Source organism: Pelophylax lessonae (assembly GCF_965119305.1).
Source record: "Pelophylax lessonae genome assembly, chromosome: 11".
Taxonomy (NCBI): Eukaryota; Metazoa; Chordata; class Amphibia; order Anura; family Ranidae; genus Pelophylax; species Pelophylax lessonae.
Window position 1 is genome coordinate 67,993,749 of NC_138778.1, and position 18,376 is coordinate 68,012,124.

The 18,376-nt window shown below is 44.6% G+C and overlaps 1 protein-coding gene across 1 annotated transcript in view; it reads left to right on the forward strand.

Annotated features, from left to right (window-relative positions):
- Positions 1 to 18,376, forward strand: part of QRICH2 (glutamine rich 2) — a 176,769-nt gene that overhangs the window by 114,059 nt on the left and 44,334 nt on the right. The window contains exons 11-12 of the mRNA XM_082272781.1: positions 7,386 to 7,559; positions 17,616 to 17,737. Coding sequence (XP_082128907.1) covers positions 7,386 to 7,559; positions 17,616 to 17,737 — 296 coding nt within the window. The remainder of the gene's footprint in view (positions 1 to 7,385; positions 7,560 to 17,615; positions 17,738 to 18,376) is intronic.

The window sequence follows — 18,376 nt, forward strand, 5'->3', positions numbered from 1 at the left end:
TGTACACTAAATCTCTCACACTATCCTTAAGTAACCTTTAAACTAACTGTCCCAGTAACCCCCAACACTAACCCTTCCTGTAACTCCTAAGCTAACCCTCCCAGTATCTCCTGACACAAACCTTCCCTGTAACTCCTAAATTTTCCCTTCCTGTATCTCTTAAACCAGCCCTTCCTGTAACTCTTCAACTAAAGCCAGCCATAGTCGAAAACCGATCTATCGATCGAAAAATGAACATGGCGCATACAACTGTGCAATTATTTGTTTTGTTTCTCTAATAAAAACCCAGTTGGAAGTTGGATCAGTCTCTTTTGATTGCGGCACGAAAATCGTGTGTCGCAGCTGGCACACTAATTATGCGAAAAACAGCTTGACGATCAACAAGAATTTTTGTTCATTTTTCTACTCGTCTATGGCCAGCTTTACTCTTCCTGTAACCTAAACAATAACCCTCTCTGGATCTCTTAAACTAACCCTTTTGGTAACCTTAACACTAACCTTACTTGTAACCCTAGCTCTTTATAACCCTAACACTAACCCGTCTCGTAACCCTAACACTAGCCCTTCCTGTAACCTAAACATTACCTTCCCTGTAACCTAAGCTTTGTACCCTTACCACCAACACCAACCACAGTGAGACTGTAAGCCTAACACTAGCCTTTCCTGTAACCCAAACACTATCCCTAACTGTAACGTTTACATTAATCCTTCCTACAACCCTAAAACTAACCCTCCCTGTAACCCTCATACTAATCTTTCATGTAATCCTGTCACTAGCCCTTACATATATAAAGGTAACCGCTTCTTTGCATACTCACCACTCATGTACCAGCCTAACCCTAACTCTTCCTCTAAAATTAAACTTTATTGTAAACATAACACTAACCCTTCTTGTAACTCAAACATTACACTGCCTGTAATCCTACCTCTATATATAACCCTAACATTACCCTTCTCCTTGACGCTAACACTAACCCGCCCTATACCCTTAACAACAACCTGTCCAGTAAACCTAGTGCCCCATATAACCCTAACATTAACCTTCTCTGTATCCCTATCAGCAACCCTCCCTGTACCCTTACCACCTTTTCCTGTAACTCTAACACCAACCCAACCGGTAATCCTAACATTTTCAAACAGATAAAGCTATCCAGCAAAAATGTCAGTTATGGAGTTTATACAAACCATTTAACACTGGAGGTGCCTACAATGATCAGATTTTATTTATTATCCAAAAAGAAACAAAATGTTTCTATAACTGCCTAAAAAGTATTAGCTGGAGTTTCACTTTAAAGTTATATAAAGCTTTAAACTCTAAAAGAGGTCTCCTCCTCCTTCCTCCAGGTGCCTCCTTAGCAACCCATGTGCTATAAGAGCCTCTATGTGTGCATGCTCCTAAGCCAGGCTGTGTGCACCCATAGACACACACAGTAAACCAGGCCCCTGGTCCTTCCTCCCAAGAGTTTGACAGACAGCATTGAGTTTGAGACCACGTTAGAGGAGCAGTGCTGCAGCTGGGGCAGCAATGAATGGGTGACTCAGTCAGGTAAGAGTTTGGAGAGGGGGGGTGGGTAGATAGTGGGACATTTTGTACCCTAAAGTGATTGTAAAGTTAATTAAAAAACAAACACCGTAGCAAGAGGCATGATATGGGGCCCCGCTGGAGCTTCTGGCTCTTCCCCCCTTTTCCAAGTGCCCCCATATCATACCTTTTGCTATGGTGGCACTCATTTGGGCTCAATCCCAAGCCGGGCTCTGTATGTCAATTGACACACACAGTGCTGCTCGCCCCCGCCCCACTCCTTCCTCACAGGATTTGATTGACAGCAGTAGGAGCCAATGGCTCCTGCTGCTGCTGCCTCTATTTCCAGAGAGGAGCAGAGAGAGAAGAGAGCCACTTCTCTCCTGTACAGTGCTGGATCTTGATCTGGCTTTGGTAAGTATTTGTCAGGAACCATGAATCAGACTGAGACAGAAAATGTAGTAACAATCACACCTTTAGTGTAATAGTAAAAAATGGTACAGAATGGTACACGTAGTCAAAACATAAGCCAGAGGTCGGAAGCCAAAATTGGAAGTCAGATGAGCCAGTGATCTGGAAACCAGAAATCAGCGTAATCGGGGGCAAAGGAACAGGATCAGGAACCAGAAAGGACATCAGCCGGGCAAAGTCTTTCACAGTCACACAGCAGAGAAACTCCAGATATGTTGGCCAGGCAAAGGCAGGAAAGGAATGAACCAGGCAGCTTAAATAACCAGAAGGAACCAGGCAGAACTGACGAGCAGATAATGATAACCAGGTGAGCCACTGAGGAAACAACGAGTGCTGACAATTATCTGACAGCTGAGCAGCCTTATCACCAAGAAGAGAACTGCTGTGAGCCCAACCCTGACAGTATTTGGGGGGGGGGGAAGCTGAACCCAGAAAGTTTTTTACTTCATTGCAGAGTATGCAATAAGGTAAAAAAAACTTCTAACTTTACAACCACTTTAATGTAGAGAATGGTAAAAAAAAAAACATAAGTAAATCCCATCTAAACTGACTAGTCCATCCAAGACTAACCGCCCCACAGACTAAAAGTGTTGCTGTCCTAGGGTGGCTACCATGCTCCTCCATAGAAACAGTGGAGGAGTGATGGAAGCCACCATGTATAAAGTGTGTTACTGGCCAGATCACTAGGTGAAAATAAAGGAATAAAAGTTTAAGAAAGAAAAGTAATGCAGCCAAAGCAACCAAGGACTGGTAAGCTACAATATGTTACACTTTAGTCTTTGGGTAAGATACACTTAAACCCCTTCTTTGCATACTCATCTCTTTTGCACCAGCATTTTTAAATTTATGTTTTATGTCTTTACTGTTTATGTATTGTGTGTTTATTTTACAAATAATCATTTAATACATAGGGTGGCCCTCTGCATTTATGATAAGTAGAGATTGTGTTACATTCATCCATTTTTTTTATATATATGGATAGGCGGGTATATCAGAAGGTGATAGAATTTTGCCTGCATACACTCCCATCCTAATTTGTGCGTAGGCAATCAAATATGTATTACGCATGTTACTGTTACTGACTGTGCCCTGCGACTGACTGTGCCCTGCGACTGACTGTGCCTTGCTACTGACTGTGCCCTGCGACTGACTATGCCCTGCGACTGTGAGTGTCTGTAAGTATCTGTGAGTGTAACAGAGTACCAGAGGGTGAGAAAGCAGAGTTAGGAAGCTAGGAAACAGCCACACAGGACAGATTTAAATTACAGAATCCCCATTAGATTAGATTAGTAGGTACAATGCTCGGCGGGTGTGGAGATGCGATTCGGTGTACATCTTGTGGTATGTATACGTTCCTCGATCATGAGATCGAGGGCGAATACAAATGCACAAAATGTAATCACGTTGCTTCTCTGGAAGCTCAGGTCCTGAATCTAGGAAAGCAGCTGGCAACACTGAGACGAATGTTCATACTGAAGGAGAGCTGGGATCGTACCCGTCAGGTGCAGGCTGGGGCTGCACAGTGGGCGGAGAGACGGAGGTGCAGGCATCAGAGAAGAGTAGATGGGTGACAGTTAGGAAGGGTAGAGGGGAAAAAGGCAAGAAGGCCGATCTGGAGCACCCCCATAAATTCGCCCCGTTGCGTGATGTTGGGGAAACCAGTCAGGGACCAGCATTGCTGGAGCAGAGCGACGCCCCTAGCTGCCAAGGGAAGAACTCCTCCAGTGAGGCCGGGAGAAAGGGAAAGGAAAGACAGGTGTTGGTGGTAGGGGACTCAATCATTAGAAGGACAGACAGTGCAATCTGTCACAAAGACCGTGGGCGCCGAACAGTCTGTTGTTTACCGGGCGCTCGGGTTCGGCACATCACGGATCGGGTGGACAGATTACTGGGTGGGGCTGGGGAAGACCCAGCTGTCATGGTACACGTGGGTACCAATGACCTAGGCAGAGGAAGATGGAGAGTCCTAAACGATTTCAGGGACTTAGGCGCTAAGTTGAGGAGTAGGACCTCCAAGGTAGTATTTTCAGAAATACTACCTGTACCTCGAGCCACACCAGAGAGGCAGCGGGAGATTAGGGAAGTTAACAAGTGGCTAAGGAGCTGGTGTAGTAAGGAGGGTTTCGGGTTCCTGGAGAACTGGGCCGACTTCTCAGTCGGCCACCGGCTCTTTGGTAGGGACGGAGTGCAGCCGTGCTGGGTGAGAGGATGGCCAAAAAGCGGGGAGCAAGATTCAGATGGCACAATTGGGGACATTAGCGGTAGGGTGTTCAGAGCTCCTTAACCCAAGGTGGGTATGGGGAAAAATCACAAGAGCAGCCTAAAAACAACTTTGAATGAGGATATATGCAACCGGTCGAATTTACAAGGTTTGTATACCAATGCCAGAAGCCTGGCCAACAAGATGGGAGAGCTGGAGCTGCTGATGTTTGAGGAGGACTTAGATTTTGTGGGGATAACAGAGACTTGGTTCGACAGCTCTCATGATTGGATGGCGACCATTCAGGGGTATTCCCTTTATCGCAGGGATAGAGAAGGTAAAAAAGGGGGGGGGGTATGTCTGTACATTAAGAACAGTGTACAGGTAAATATGAGGGATGATATTAATAATGGAGCTATGGACGTGGCAGAATTCCTATGGGTTGAACTTAAAATGGAAGGCACTATGGGGAAGGTAATATTGGGCGTATGCTATAGGCCCCCCAACCAGAGGGAGGAGGGGGAGGCGGACCTCCTTTTACAGATAGGATTGGCAGCAAGGAAGGGGAAATGTCATTATAATGGGGGACTTTAATTATCCAGATGTAGACTGGGCAGAAGGAACCACGCATTCAGCCAAGGCTTGGCAGTTCCTAAATGTTCTGCAGGACAATTTTATGGGTCAGATGGTGAATGCACCGACAAGAAACAATGCGGTACTTGACCTACTGATTACCAACAATACAGACCTGATCACGGATATAGAAATACGGGGCAACTTAGGAAACAGTGACCGTAGGTCAATTAGTTTCAGTATTAATCATAGTAATAGGAAACACAAGGGTAATATTAAGACACTGAATTTCAAAAGAGCCAATTTCCCAAAACTGCGCTCTCTGCTAGAAAATATCAAATGGGATAGAACCCTGGGAACAAAGAACACAGAGGAAAAATGGGAGTGCTTCAAGAGCATACTAAACAAAGGGATTGGCCAGTGCATTCCAAAGGGCAACAAATTTAAAAGAGCAAAACTAAACCCTGGGTGGCTAAACTCCAACATAAAAATGCATATTAATACTAAAGAAAAGGCCTTCAAAAAATACAAGGCTGAGGGGTCTTTGGCAGCATTCAAGCATTACAAAGAGTGTAATAAGAAATGTAAAGGCGAAATCAAGGCGGCTAAAATAGAACACGAGAGACATTGGCCCCATAAAAGACGTCAAAGGAAATATGGCCACAGAGGACAGAGAAAAGGCGGAAGTGTTAAATTATTTCTGCTCTTCAGTCTTCACAAAAGAATCGGGGGGCTACACTAACCCAACTGGTAAGGCTAAACTAAATAATACTCCTCAGGAAGTACCGCCATGGCTAACAGAAGATAGAACTAAACTAGAGAAACTTAACATAAATAAATGACCGGGACCGGATGGCTTGCACCCGAGGGTTCTTAAAGAGCTCAGGCAGGTGATTGCCAGACCATTATTCTTGATCTTTAAGGATAGTCTACAGATGGGTATGGTGCCAACTGATTGAAAAAAAGCCGACGTGGTACCAATATTTAAAAAAGGGCCGAGATATATCCCGGGTAACTATAGGCCGGTCAGCCTAACATCAGTAGTCTGCAAGATTTTGGAGGGGATGTTAAGGGACCACATACAAGACTTTAGTAATGAAAACGGTATTATTAGTAGTAATCAACATGGTTTCATTAAAAATTGTTCTTGCCAAACCAATCTATTAACCTTCTATGATGAAGTGAGCTGCCACCTAGATAAAGGTAAGCCTGTGGATGTGGTATATCTGGACTTTGCAAAGGCCTTTGACACCGTTCCCCACAAACGCTTACTGTTCAAACTAAGGAAGGTAGGTAGGGACCATAGGGTGAGTACCTGGATAGAGAACTGGCTCCAGGGGAAGAGTACAGAGGGTGGTGATAAATGGGGAGTACTCGGATTGGGCAGGTGTGGAAAGTGGGGTCCCCCAATGTTCTATCCTGGGGCTAATCCTGTTTAACTTATTCATAAATTATCTAGAGGAGGAGATATCGAGTACAATCTCAGTATTTGTGGATGATACTAAACTAAGCATGCCAATATCTTCTATGCAAGATGTGGAAAACTTACAAGCAGATCTGAACAAAATAATGGGGTGGGCAACTACATGGCAAATGAGGTTTAATGTTTAAAAATGTAAAGTAATGCACCTGGGCATCAGTAATGTGAAAGCAAGCTACTCTCTGGGGGGGGGGGGGAACCTCTGGGTGAGTCTAGGATGGAAAAGGACCTGGGGGTACTGGTAGACAACAGGCTTGGCAGTGGCATGCAATGCCAAGCTGCTGCAAGCAAAGCCAACAGAATACTAGGATGCATAAAAAAGGGGATTCACTCCAGAAATAAAGATATTACTCTCCCACTCTACAAGACTCTGGTCCGGCCACATCTGGAGTATGCTGTCCAGTTCTGGGCTCCGGTCCTCAGGAAGGATGTGCTGGAACTGGAGAGAGTCCAAAGAAGGGCAACAAAAATAATTAGGGGAATGGAGGGCATCGGCTATGAGGAAAGACTACAAGCACTGAACTTATTCTCTCTGGAGAAGAGACGATTGAGGGGGGGTATGATATCAATGTACAAATACTGTACTGGTGACCCTAGCATAAAGAACAAACTTTTCAGAGAAAGGGAATACAAAAAGACACGTGGCCACTCACTAAAACTTGAGGAAAAACGGTTTAACCTTAAAATACGTAAGGGGTTCTTTACTGTCAGAGCAGTAAGTATGTGGAATTCTCTTCCACAAGCAGTCGTGTCAGCAGGGAGCATTGATAGTTTCAAAAAACTATTAGATGGGCACCTTAAAGACCACAACATACAGGGGTATACAATGTATGGTTAACAGCAAACACACACACACACATCATAGGTTGAACTGGATGGACTGATGTCTTTTTTCGACCTCACAAACTATGTAACTATGACGACAAACATTGGTACTTACAGTAAAAATCCCCATAGGCGACAGTGTAAACATCCCTGGTAATAGAAATAAGGATGACAGGACCTCTTTAATGTGAGATCTGGGGTCGAAAAGATGTAACTATGTAACTGCGAATGCTTATGTGACTGTGCAGTGTAAAGACTTTTGCGTCTCCACTTCCACCTTCATTTCTCTCTCTTGCTGTATTCTATGCGGATAGCAAACAGACATGAGTGCCTTGGAAGGTAAAGTGAGTCGCTCTCAGTTTGATGCCACCACTGACCAGCTGAACAGCATGATCCAGGAGCTGCTGGGCAAAGTAACTGGACAGGAGCAGGACAGGCAGGACTGGCAGAGAGTGCTGGAAAATATCAACCTAGAGATGCAAAGCAAAGTGAGTATGTATCTGTACACATAGAGACAAAATTAAAAGATCATTTTTATTCTTAGGTGACTTTATTGCTTATAAAGTTATTCGAAACTGTCTCTTTGTTTTGTAGATAGAGAGTGGACAGGTTAGAACCCCTGTCAGGTTTTTATAGCTGTTGGGGATATTTACTTTCTCTATTTGTCCTGTTGGCCATTTTCGCCCATATGCATTTTCACCCCCCCCCCCCCCCCCACTATTATTTTTGTCACTGGAAAAAGAATAGAGTGGGGAAATCTCCAGATTGAGGGATTTTCCCCACTTTGGAGAGGTTTTCTCTTCCATACAGGGGGGGTTTTCATTCCCTACTCCAAACAAGAAAAAGTGTAAAATGATGGCTTTAGATACACTTTAAGGTCAATGTATAAAAAGTTCAATAAAAGAATGTAACACACATTTCACAGCTCCAACTAAATTTGCAGTATTCTGTGTTATAGGACTGTCTTGTGTGATTTTAGCGCCATCCAGTGACCATAATATGGCATTTGTATTTAAATACAGTAAAACATTGGATTGAGAGTAACTTGGTTTGAGAGCGTTTTGCAAAACAAGCTAATTTTTTTTATAAATTTTGACTTGATAAACGAGCGATGTCTTGATATACAAGTAGCGTCATATCACAATGAGTATAAAAGATAAGAGAGGTGCCTCTAGGTGTAGCAATATGGTTACATTTAATGAAGTTACAATATTTGGCAACTCACATGGTTGATGATTAAAACAGGCAAATCTAATGCAGGCATCCGGGGTAAAGCTGTCCACATAGACCCTCCTCAGCACTGTCATTGATGTCATTCCCTTCCATCCCTTCCACACTGTGCTCCACGAGTGCTTCAAGCCTCCCTTTCAGATCGCTCTACTGCAGGGTAGTCTTCCTGATCAGGATTGCAAACTGACAGCGGTGAGGAGGATGGTCTATGTCAGTGTTTCTCAACTAGAGTTCCTCCAGAGGTTGCTAGGGGTTCCTTGAGCAATGGGCAATTTCTGCCTATCAGTTAAGTTCCCCCTGACACCATTGATCTTTTTTAGCAGTGGCTGCCCGTCCATTGGGGACACAGGGGCGCCCCCCCCCCCCCCATCCATGCATCCGGCCCCCTAATCTACATGCAGGGCGCCGGATGCATGGATTCCAATAGGGTTTTTTTTCTTTTTTTTAAGCACCTGATTAGAGCCAGAAGCTCTAATAGGCTTCAAAAAAGTGTGTGCTCGGGGCGCAGAGCACTGGACCCTAAGCCCACCCAGTTGTATGACAATAGCAAATTAATATTCGCTATTATCACACTGATTCTCCTTCCAGCCAATCAGGAAGCGGGTCGTGAGACCCCTTTCCAGATTGGCTGAAAACAGAAGCGATTTTACATTGGCCAGGAAGAGGGAGGAGACGCACAGCCGGAGGAGGTAAGAATGCAGGCTGTCCGTCCATCCGTCCCGCTGGGGGGAAGGGGTGGTGTAGTGTATTCTATCTGGAAGAAGGTAATTCTTCCCTGTGTCCACAAGTGTGAGGAGCATTAATCCCACTGACCATCACACTAATGTGTCATTAGTTGTAAATATAGTAATTTTTAGCATGGGTTCCCTGAGACTTGGAAATAATTTCAAGGGTTACACTGTGTTGAAAAGGTTGAGAAAGGCTGGTCTATATGGACATCTTTATCCCAGATAACTGCATGGGATTATAGGCCACACTTTCATCCATTCAAACATCACTTTAATTAGTAAATAACCAAACATAACAGCAGTATTGGCAAGAAAATGGCCGCGGCACGCTTTATTGGTTTTAAATATGAAATCAAATATTCAGATGATCAATAATCATAATAATAAATAATAATAATAATAATACTTCAAACCAAAATCACATAGTGAAAATAAATTGTACTAGCTAGTTATTTAGAACTCAAGCAAGCATTAACTTCATAATCAATTAGCAAAAAATACCGTCCCCACCAGCCGGACTTGAGCAACAAGAACGGCCCAACCCCACCACCGCGGCCTGTTCAATGCCATACTGTAGACCCAAGTTAAAGATATCCAGACCAACCTCGGAAAGGTGAATTCCGTCCTGCCTGTACAGGCCCGGTATCCCGCCTTCCAGATCTACATGTCTATATGACAATCCTCCAATTGACGGCATAAATTTCTCCATCGCCCTGTTCACCCTTTTTCTCATCTTTTCCATAATTCTCTTCTGATCCAAGGACAGCCAAGTAAGGCGAGGCACAATTTCCGAGAACACAATTACTGTCCCAGGAGAGGAGAGAGAGAAAAAATGCAAATCCCTTTTAATCATAAATAATAATTCTAACGTTTTTCTGTTCCCCAAATCATTCCCACCCGCATGTATCAACAAAATGGAAGGAGGGGGCCAATTCTGATAAAGTCTGGTCAAATGAAAATAAAGCTGATGCCACTGGAGGCCCCTAATGCCTTTCCAGAATAACTTAAAAGATTCCAAAGGGAGAGACAAATTAGTAGAGTAATTACGCTGAGCTGCACGTTTTCTTGCCCAGAAAATAAACGAATGGCCCAGGATCCATACCGTTCGTTGGCCACCTGAGGGAATTAAACAAACATGTTAGGTCTAACATAAACTTTAAAGCAATTAGATTTCCACCTCCCCATACTTTTTATCACTTCCTCCGAAAAACCCCTTCTTGCTGCTTCCGAAACTGCCCCTATACGAAATGAACGGGAGGAAAACTTTAATCCATGCAAACCCAACCGCTCTAAGCACTTACGCAACACAAACTCAAATTGATATTTCGTAAGTGGGGAAAGATCATAGTGAACTAAAAATTGAAAACCACCCTGAGGCCTTATGCCCAGAAATTTCCGAACCAGCGCCCAAGGACATACCCTCCCCGGCGTCTGAGCCTTCAGCTTGATTCCTACCCCTTTCCCTAAAGCATCCGTTTTTGAACTGCAGATCCAAATGTGAACCCCATCCTCACCCAATAGAACATTTTTAAAAGAAATATCCCCTTCCACTTTTCTGGATAAAGGCACCAATTCGGAAATGCGGAAAGCCCCGAAGAAGGCCAATGCAAAGGCCGTCTTAAAAAGAATCCCTTCATAAACGGAGCTACATACTTCACTCGTTACAGCACATAAATCTCCCAACAAATCAAGGGAAATAGGTCTCCTATCGTCCTTTACAAAAGAAATCTTCCTGTAGCCCTTCAACGCCTGTTGTACAGCAAAATAGCTCGTACAAGGCCGAAACCCCTTTAGACGACAAAAGAATGAGATACCCGCAAGCGTCTTCCACAAATAATTATAAGACACCTGTTGCTGCATCCTTGAAGCCAGAAATTCTAACACCACCCCTTCTGACGGACAGCCATCGGCAAGACCTCTTGATTCAGCAAAACACAACCAGTCTCTCCATGCGGCAGTATAGCTCGCCCAAGTCTTGGGTGCCAAGGAACCTTCAATCGCCTTCCCAACTAGGTCTCGACAATTTTCCACAAATGGCCCGGACAATCGATACCTTCCACGTCGGCTTCCGGCAATAGTTCTCGAAAGCGGTCCATCTGAAACCGAGACAATGCATCGGCAAGGTTATTTAGTACTCCCGGGGTATGTTTTGCTTTAAGCCAGATGTTATACTTCAAACACAACAACACGATTCTCCTAAGCACTTTGACGACATAAACAGATTTGGAAGATAGACAATTTACTGCAAAAAGGACTCCCTTATTGTCCGTCTCGACCAAAATACGCCTGTCCGCAAAGAAAACGCCCCATAGCTCCAAAGCCACCAGAATGGGAAAGATCTCAAGCAGCACCACATTTTTCGTTAGCTTGTTATATTTCCAAAACTCCGGCCATTCCGCGCAGCACCAATGCGTCCTCCAAATTGCTCCAAAACCTTTAGAGCCAGCAGCGTCTGTGAACAAACTAAAATCTGGAGCGAAAACAAAATCTGCCTGAAAAAAGGATCTACCATTATAAGTATCCAAAAACTCGCCCCACACCAGCAAATCCTCCTTCAAAGAGCTATTCAAGCTAATGTGGGAGAATGGAGATTTTAATCCTGACGTTGACAGGTAAAGACGGCGCGAAAAAACGCGCCCCATGGGCATCACCCTACACGTAAAGGCCAACAAGCCCAACAATGACTGCATGCTTTTCAGCAAAACTTTTCTTCTCGCCAAAAACAGCCGAATCAGACCCTTCAATCTTGCCAGCTTATCCTCAGGCAACCGAAACTCCAAACGTACGGTATCAATCCGGATACCCAGAAAAACCAATTCCGTGGCCGGCAAACACGTCTTCTCCTCGGCTAGCGGAACACCAAACTCATCCGCAACTGCCTTGAAAGATTCTAACAAATGCAAACAACCATCCGAATCTGGAGGCCCAACAAATAAGAAATCATCCAGGTAGTGTAACACGCCGCCACTACCCGACTTAACACACACTACCCAATGCAGAAAAGTGGCAAATGCCTCAAAATATGAGCAGGACAGCGCACAGCCCATTGGGAGGCATCTATCAAAAAAATAAAAACCATCCAGCTGAAAACCTAGCGAGTTAAAAGCCTCTGGAGCTACCGGCAGCAGGCGAAAGGCTGATTTGATGTCCGCCTTGGCTAACAAAGCCTCCGGCCCAAAAGCCTTAATCTTACCTATGGCCTCTTCAAACGTCGCGTAGGAAACCGAGCAAGATTCTTCATCAATCTCGTCATTTAACGAATCGCCTTTGGGATAGGACAGGTGATGAATGACCCTAAACTCATTAGGTTCTTTTTTAGGCACCACTCCCAAAGGCGATAAACGAAAATTAACAAACGGCGGTTTTTCAAACGGACCCGAGACCCTTCCATGCTCGATTTCTTTAAAGATTTTGTCCCGCACAACCTGCGGAAAAACATCTACCGATCTCAAATTCTTTACCCCTACGCAGCCAGATCCAGCAAAAGTAGGTAGCGGAAAACCCCGCTCAAACCCTTCAGTGAGCAAAAGTGCTTTCTCCCTGCTTGGGTATATGTCCAACCATAGACGCATTTTTTCCAGCCTCACTGGCGTGCAGGCTTTTAGGAAAAATATCCTTCTGTGTGAGCACCGACCCACCCACTGCTGACTTCTTAAAGCACTTAGCCACCGGGTGCGGCCCTGCACAGAAAGAACACTCATGCTTGTACTTGCAGGAAGCATTCCATCTACACTGGCTTTCATTGAAAGCAAAGCAAAAACCCTTGCGGTAAGCCATATTCGAAGCGCCCGCCTGCGTTTGCTTGGGGGGTACCTGCCTCTGGGGCGCCATCAAATTCAGCCAATTGCAACGACGGGTGTACCGACAATTTTTGACGGAAGGACTCGTCGTAAAAATACCATCCTAACCCTCCGAAGCTCTTATAGGCTTCCAAGATGTGGTCTAAGTGTTGAAACAACCCCCCGCACTTTTCAGGATGCTTTTCCGCCATCACTCCTGCAAAAATACAAAATGCCTGTAGCCAGTTGTGGAAAGACCTAGGTGCGCTCCTACGCCTATCCTCATCCTGTTTGTCCTCCCTCTTGTCCGTTTTCGCAAATTCCTTATGTGACGGCAACAGGGACAACAAATCTACAAAATCCCCCCTCCAAATTTTTTCCTTAACCGACACATTTAGATGGTACCCCAGAGGCGACATTTCACAGGGCATAACGCTCTTCATGCACGCTACCACCCACCTGCGTCACAGGGGCCATAGAGAAAAAATTACTGGTAGACACATGTTCAGCATTAAAATGACACTGGTCTTTAAACGGTACATTAGAAGACATTGCAGGAGAAAAAACAGGCTCATTTTGAGATTGCTGTGCTGAAAAATCTTTTGCAGCCACCGCAATGCCAGGAGCCAAACAGTTAACAAGGGAAGACAAGGAAGCAATTAACGCAGATAAATTTTGCATTTGTGATGACTCACCAGCTGCTGGAGGTGAAACAGCCTCTTGTCCAGCCGCCTCCTCCAGCAGCCCCTTATCAGCCACTGCTCCCTGAGCCTGGTAAATGAATGGAGATGTATTTTTTTCTTCCAGTAAGGAGTTAACAGGCGCTGCAGTAACTTCTCTGGCCACCAGATGGCGCCCTCTTCCCGAGCTGGGACCCGCCTGCATAGTGTCCACTACGCTTCTTCCTCCTCTTCTAGGAGACTGCGAGACCGCTCTCCTCTTCTTCTCAGGGCGGCGGACGCACGCCCCTGTCTTTCCAGTGTCCTGTCCACTGACCGGCCGGTCCACTTCCCGCTCGCCTCCCTCCACATGGCGCTGTCTTCTCCCCGGCGCCCGACTCCTCAGCGCTCGGGGGTTCAGTCCTGGCTCCTGCCCTGCTTGCAAAGACTCCTGAGTGGGAGGGGGGGGGGGACGCCACGCCGCAGTCTCTCATGCTCCCGGCTGCCTGTGAAGCCTGCTGTACTTCAGTGTCTGCGGAGAAAGACAGACACCGCCGCAGCCATTCTTCTCCACCGGCTCCTTCTGCCTTCTGAATTAACTGTTTCAGCAAGTCTTCCATGACCCCAGGTAAGGAAGTAAAACTTCAGGGAATGCTGTATATGGAACTTTCCTTCCTGCTGAACTTTCCTTCTTGCTCTTCGGATGCAAAAGGAGGAAGCAGGGCACAGGCACTTCCTTATAACACCTTGCACCTGTCTTCTAAAAGCCTCTAATTACCCCATTGGCTGATACCTGCCTCAGCTCCTAAAGGTAGAATTAACCCTATAATAGCCCACCTGCAACCATCCCACTAAACCTACGGCTATTCCTGAAGCTATATTGAAGGTGGCCATAATCCCAAGCAAGTGGGCGCTAAATGCACCCCCTTTTTATTCTTAGATGTACCTCTTTTAATCATCAACCATGTGAGTTGCTAAGAGCCGGTTCACATTAGCGTGACTTGTCAGCCTGACAAGTCGCGCTCCCTTGCGGTCCATTGACCGCTACAGGACCCGTTCTAATAGGAACGACACAAGGCGCTCCGACTTAGAAAAAGGGTCCTGTATTATTTCGGGGCGACCTCGGAGCGACTTGCATAGAATTCCATTATGTGAAGTCCCTGCAAGTTGCCCCCGAAGTAGTAAGGAGTCGTGTCGCCTCAGTGTGAACCGACTCTTAATGTTGTACTTTCATTAAACGTAACCATATTGCTACACTTAGAGGCGCCTTTTTTATACTCTGTGGCTCCTGCTGAATTTTGCTTCTGATCTCCTTGTGGAAGCTGCCATTTGTGGATGGACTTTTAATGGTTACACAACCTATCACATTGTAATAATCTTTTTATGTGGACTATAAACTGAAGGGCTAAATGATTGTGGAAAGAATCATCAGAGTTTCCATTATTTCTTATGGGGAAATTCGCTTTGATATAAAAGTACTTTGGATTACAAGCATGTTTCCAGAACAAATTATGTTTGCAATCCAATGTTTTTCTGTACTTCAAATCAGGAAAAAAAAAAAAAGGAATTTTGGCCACTAGAAGGTGCTTTTGATAAAGAATACAACAAATTTCATTGGTGCAAACTTTTTATACATAGACCCCTTTGAATTGTGGCACACTTCCTCTAAATATCTAATTTATTCGTATAATTCCCTGTTTCTTAGCAAACCTTTTATATAACACAGGCATAATGGTTCCTTTTCTGCTCTCTATTGTTCTATGTCTTACACCCTGGGAGTCGTTACATAATATCACGATACAACCAAATAAGTTTTAGTCTCCATTCACACTGGTACGACTTGTCAGGCGACTTGGTCAGCCTGACAAGTCGTGCACCGTCGCTCCCATAGTGTAGTACAGGACCGGTTCTAAAAGGAGCGACACAAGTCGCTCCGACTTAGAAAAAGGGTCCTGTACTACTTCGGGACGACCTGGAGGCGACTTGCATAGACATTCATTTTATGAAGTTCATTTTACGACTTCACAGGTCGCCGCAGAATTCGTGCAGCTGCAGTGTGAATGCGGTCTTACAGTTTATCTGTCATTAGCTGTGGCTTAGTGGTTAGCACATCTACGCTACTAGTCCATCTGGAAATATATAGGCTTGCTATAGTAATAAGGGAATAATGATGTTGCTATAGGGCAATCTTTCTCAACCTTTTCAACACAGAGAAACCCTTGAAATAAATTTCCGGTTTCAGGGAACCCCTGCTAAAAATGACTATATCTGCAACTCATGATACATTAGTGTGATGGTCAGAGGGAAGAATGCTTCTTACACTTGTGGTTATTGGGAAGAATTACCCCCTACAGATTGCTAAAAAGATTAATAGGAACTTATCTGAGAGGCAGAAATTGCTCATTGCTCAAGGAACGCCCAGCAACCTCTGGAGGAACCCTTGGGTTTCATGGAACCCTGGTTGAGAAACCCTGCTATAGGGTGTTAAACATTTGTTTGATCGTTTAGTCTTTTGTTAAAAACTTTTCTACATTCCAAGTTTTTCAAAATTTCAGGAATGTGTGAAGTATCCAAACTGGTGTGGAACCTATGATTTCCTAAATTAAGGCTACGTTCACCTTTGGAACATGTTACCAGTATTTAGGGTATAACATGTAACTTGTTCTAGCTCCTGCATCCACGAATCCACGATCTGCTGATCTTTACAGGCTCCAGTATAAAAAAATAAATGCACACTTTTTTTTTACAAAAAGATTTGCATTTATTATTTTTTTAAAAGTTAACATTATCCTTTCAATGGCAGAGTTTATTCCTCCCTAATGGGTCCTGTACACTAACTGACACACCTAAAGTGGAAGTAAACTCTCCCTGATACATTTTCCCCATTTAAATCATTACTAAAAGCTATACAAATCGCTATGTGTGGATGGATTCTAACCTTCTCAGTTTTCTAATAATTGGTCGCTGTTCCATTTCATGACGTCACGGGTGCATGCCTCCATCGTCCTTTGTTCACGCTATTAGTGCCATCAGTCCATTCACTAATATGCTATGGCTCCGTGATGGCATCGCACTCCTACCAGACTACAGGTCCATTCACAAACAAGGAGAAGATTGCCTATTTACTGCGCATGCGCAAGGTTTCGGCTCTGACACACTGCACTGCAAATGCAGAAGACAATACTTACCATGGGAAGGAAGAAATTAGATATATCATAGAAGCAAAGTAGGGAAGATCCAAAGAAGGAAATAATAATGTAGAATGTTAAGGGAACATTTCTCATACTGGCTTTTTCAAGAAGGAGCATTTGAGGGGTGGAGTTTACTTTGGCTTTAAAGTAGTATTAATCCATCAGCATTTTTAGTTTAAAACACTGAGCACAATAAAATAAACATTCCCCAGTAAAATACTTGTTAAAATTCCTACCCCAACACTTGCAGTTTATAACTTTCAATGCTGACGGCTCTTGCTCTCTTAGTGGTGTTTCCCTATACTTCCAGTCTTTACAGGAAAGAGTTAACAGTGGACAGTGCAGTCTACAGTCAGTCTGTTAGCTTGTAGAAGGAAGGGGAGGAGCAGGGGAGTACCCTGCCATCCTAGGTTATGGGGCTAGCCTAGGTTCTGTTCCATCTTAGGAGCATTAAAATGCCCCGGGCAATGCAGTGCACTGGGGCCCCGCCTACACAATTGCCCACGAGAATAAAAATGCAAATTATCGATAAGGCGATATTTATTGGTACAGCAGTGCCAGGGTAATGACAGCTTCCAAGTTCGGCGGCTGGCTCCGGTGAACACACACACGGACGGGAGTAAGACTCGACTGTCCTGTGTGTGCCTGTTCCCGTGGAGGCGGACAGGCATTCCTGCAGTTGTGGACTCCCCCTCTATGGCCCAAATGGCCTGACAGCAGCACAAGGCCGACAGGCGCTTGCCACCTGCTAAGTTCAGGGGCGGGATGCACACAGGAATTGGGACTAATGCTTGGCTGGGGCTAGGTCGCTGGGCAGGTGGGGCCCCCCCTGCCAAGTGGGGCCCCCAGACAACTGCCCAATGTGCCTATTCGGTAAGATGGCCCTGCCTAGTTTACAGTATACACATAGAGGTCAGTATAGATATATGCCTGCTCTTACACAACTCAATTTTACAGCTGGATCGCATTGAACTGGATTCTCTAAAAAAAAAGTTAGAGGAATGCTGGAAGGAAATTTATCGACAGCTGCAGGAAAAACCACCCCAGTACGACTCTGATGACGCTGCTGGTATTCGCAGGTAAGGCCCTTTTCACACCTATGTATTTTAATGTGCACATTTCAATACATGTCATGACATGTAGACAAGTTAGCAGGGCAGGGTCTAGAGACTGCCTAATGTAGGCATACAGTAAATGTCAGGGGGGCAGAGGATGGGAGGCCAGCAAGGCAGAGGATAGGGTTTGTAGGGCAGTGTAAAGGGGTCAGCGAGGCGGAGGACAGAGTTAGTCAGATTTTGCCTAACAGTGGGAGGACCTCAAAGGGGGATGATTAACCAGTTCTGGACTGGAAAGGTTTGCCTCCTTAATGACCAGGCCATTTTTTTGCGATTCGGCACTGCGTTATTTTAAAGGAAAATTACGCGGTCGAGTAACACTGCACCTAAAAAAAAAATTATGTATTTTTTTTCCCCACAAATAGAGCTTTCTTTTGGTGGTATTTGATCACCTGTGTGATTTTTATTTTTTGTGCTATAAACAAAAAAATGTGACAATTCTGGAAAAAAAAAACAATATTTTTCACAATGTGCTGTGTAACACCCCCCCCCCCCCCCCACACACACACAAAAAAAAAAATAGAAAATCCAAATTTTAATCCTTTTAGGCTAATTTGTATGCTGCTACATATTTTTGGTAAAAAAAAAACGCAATAAGTGATT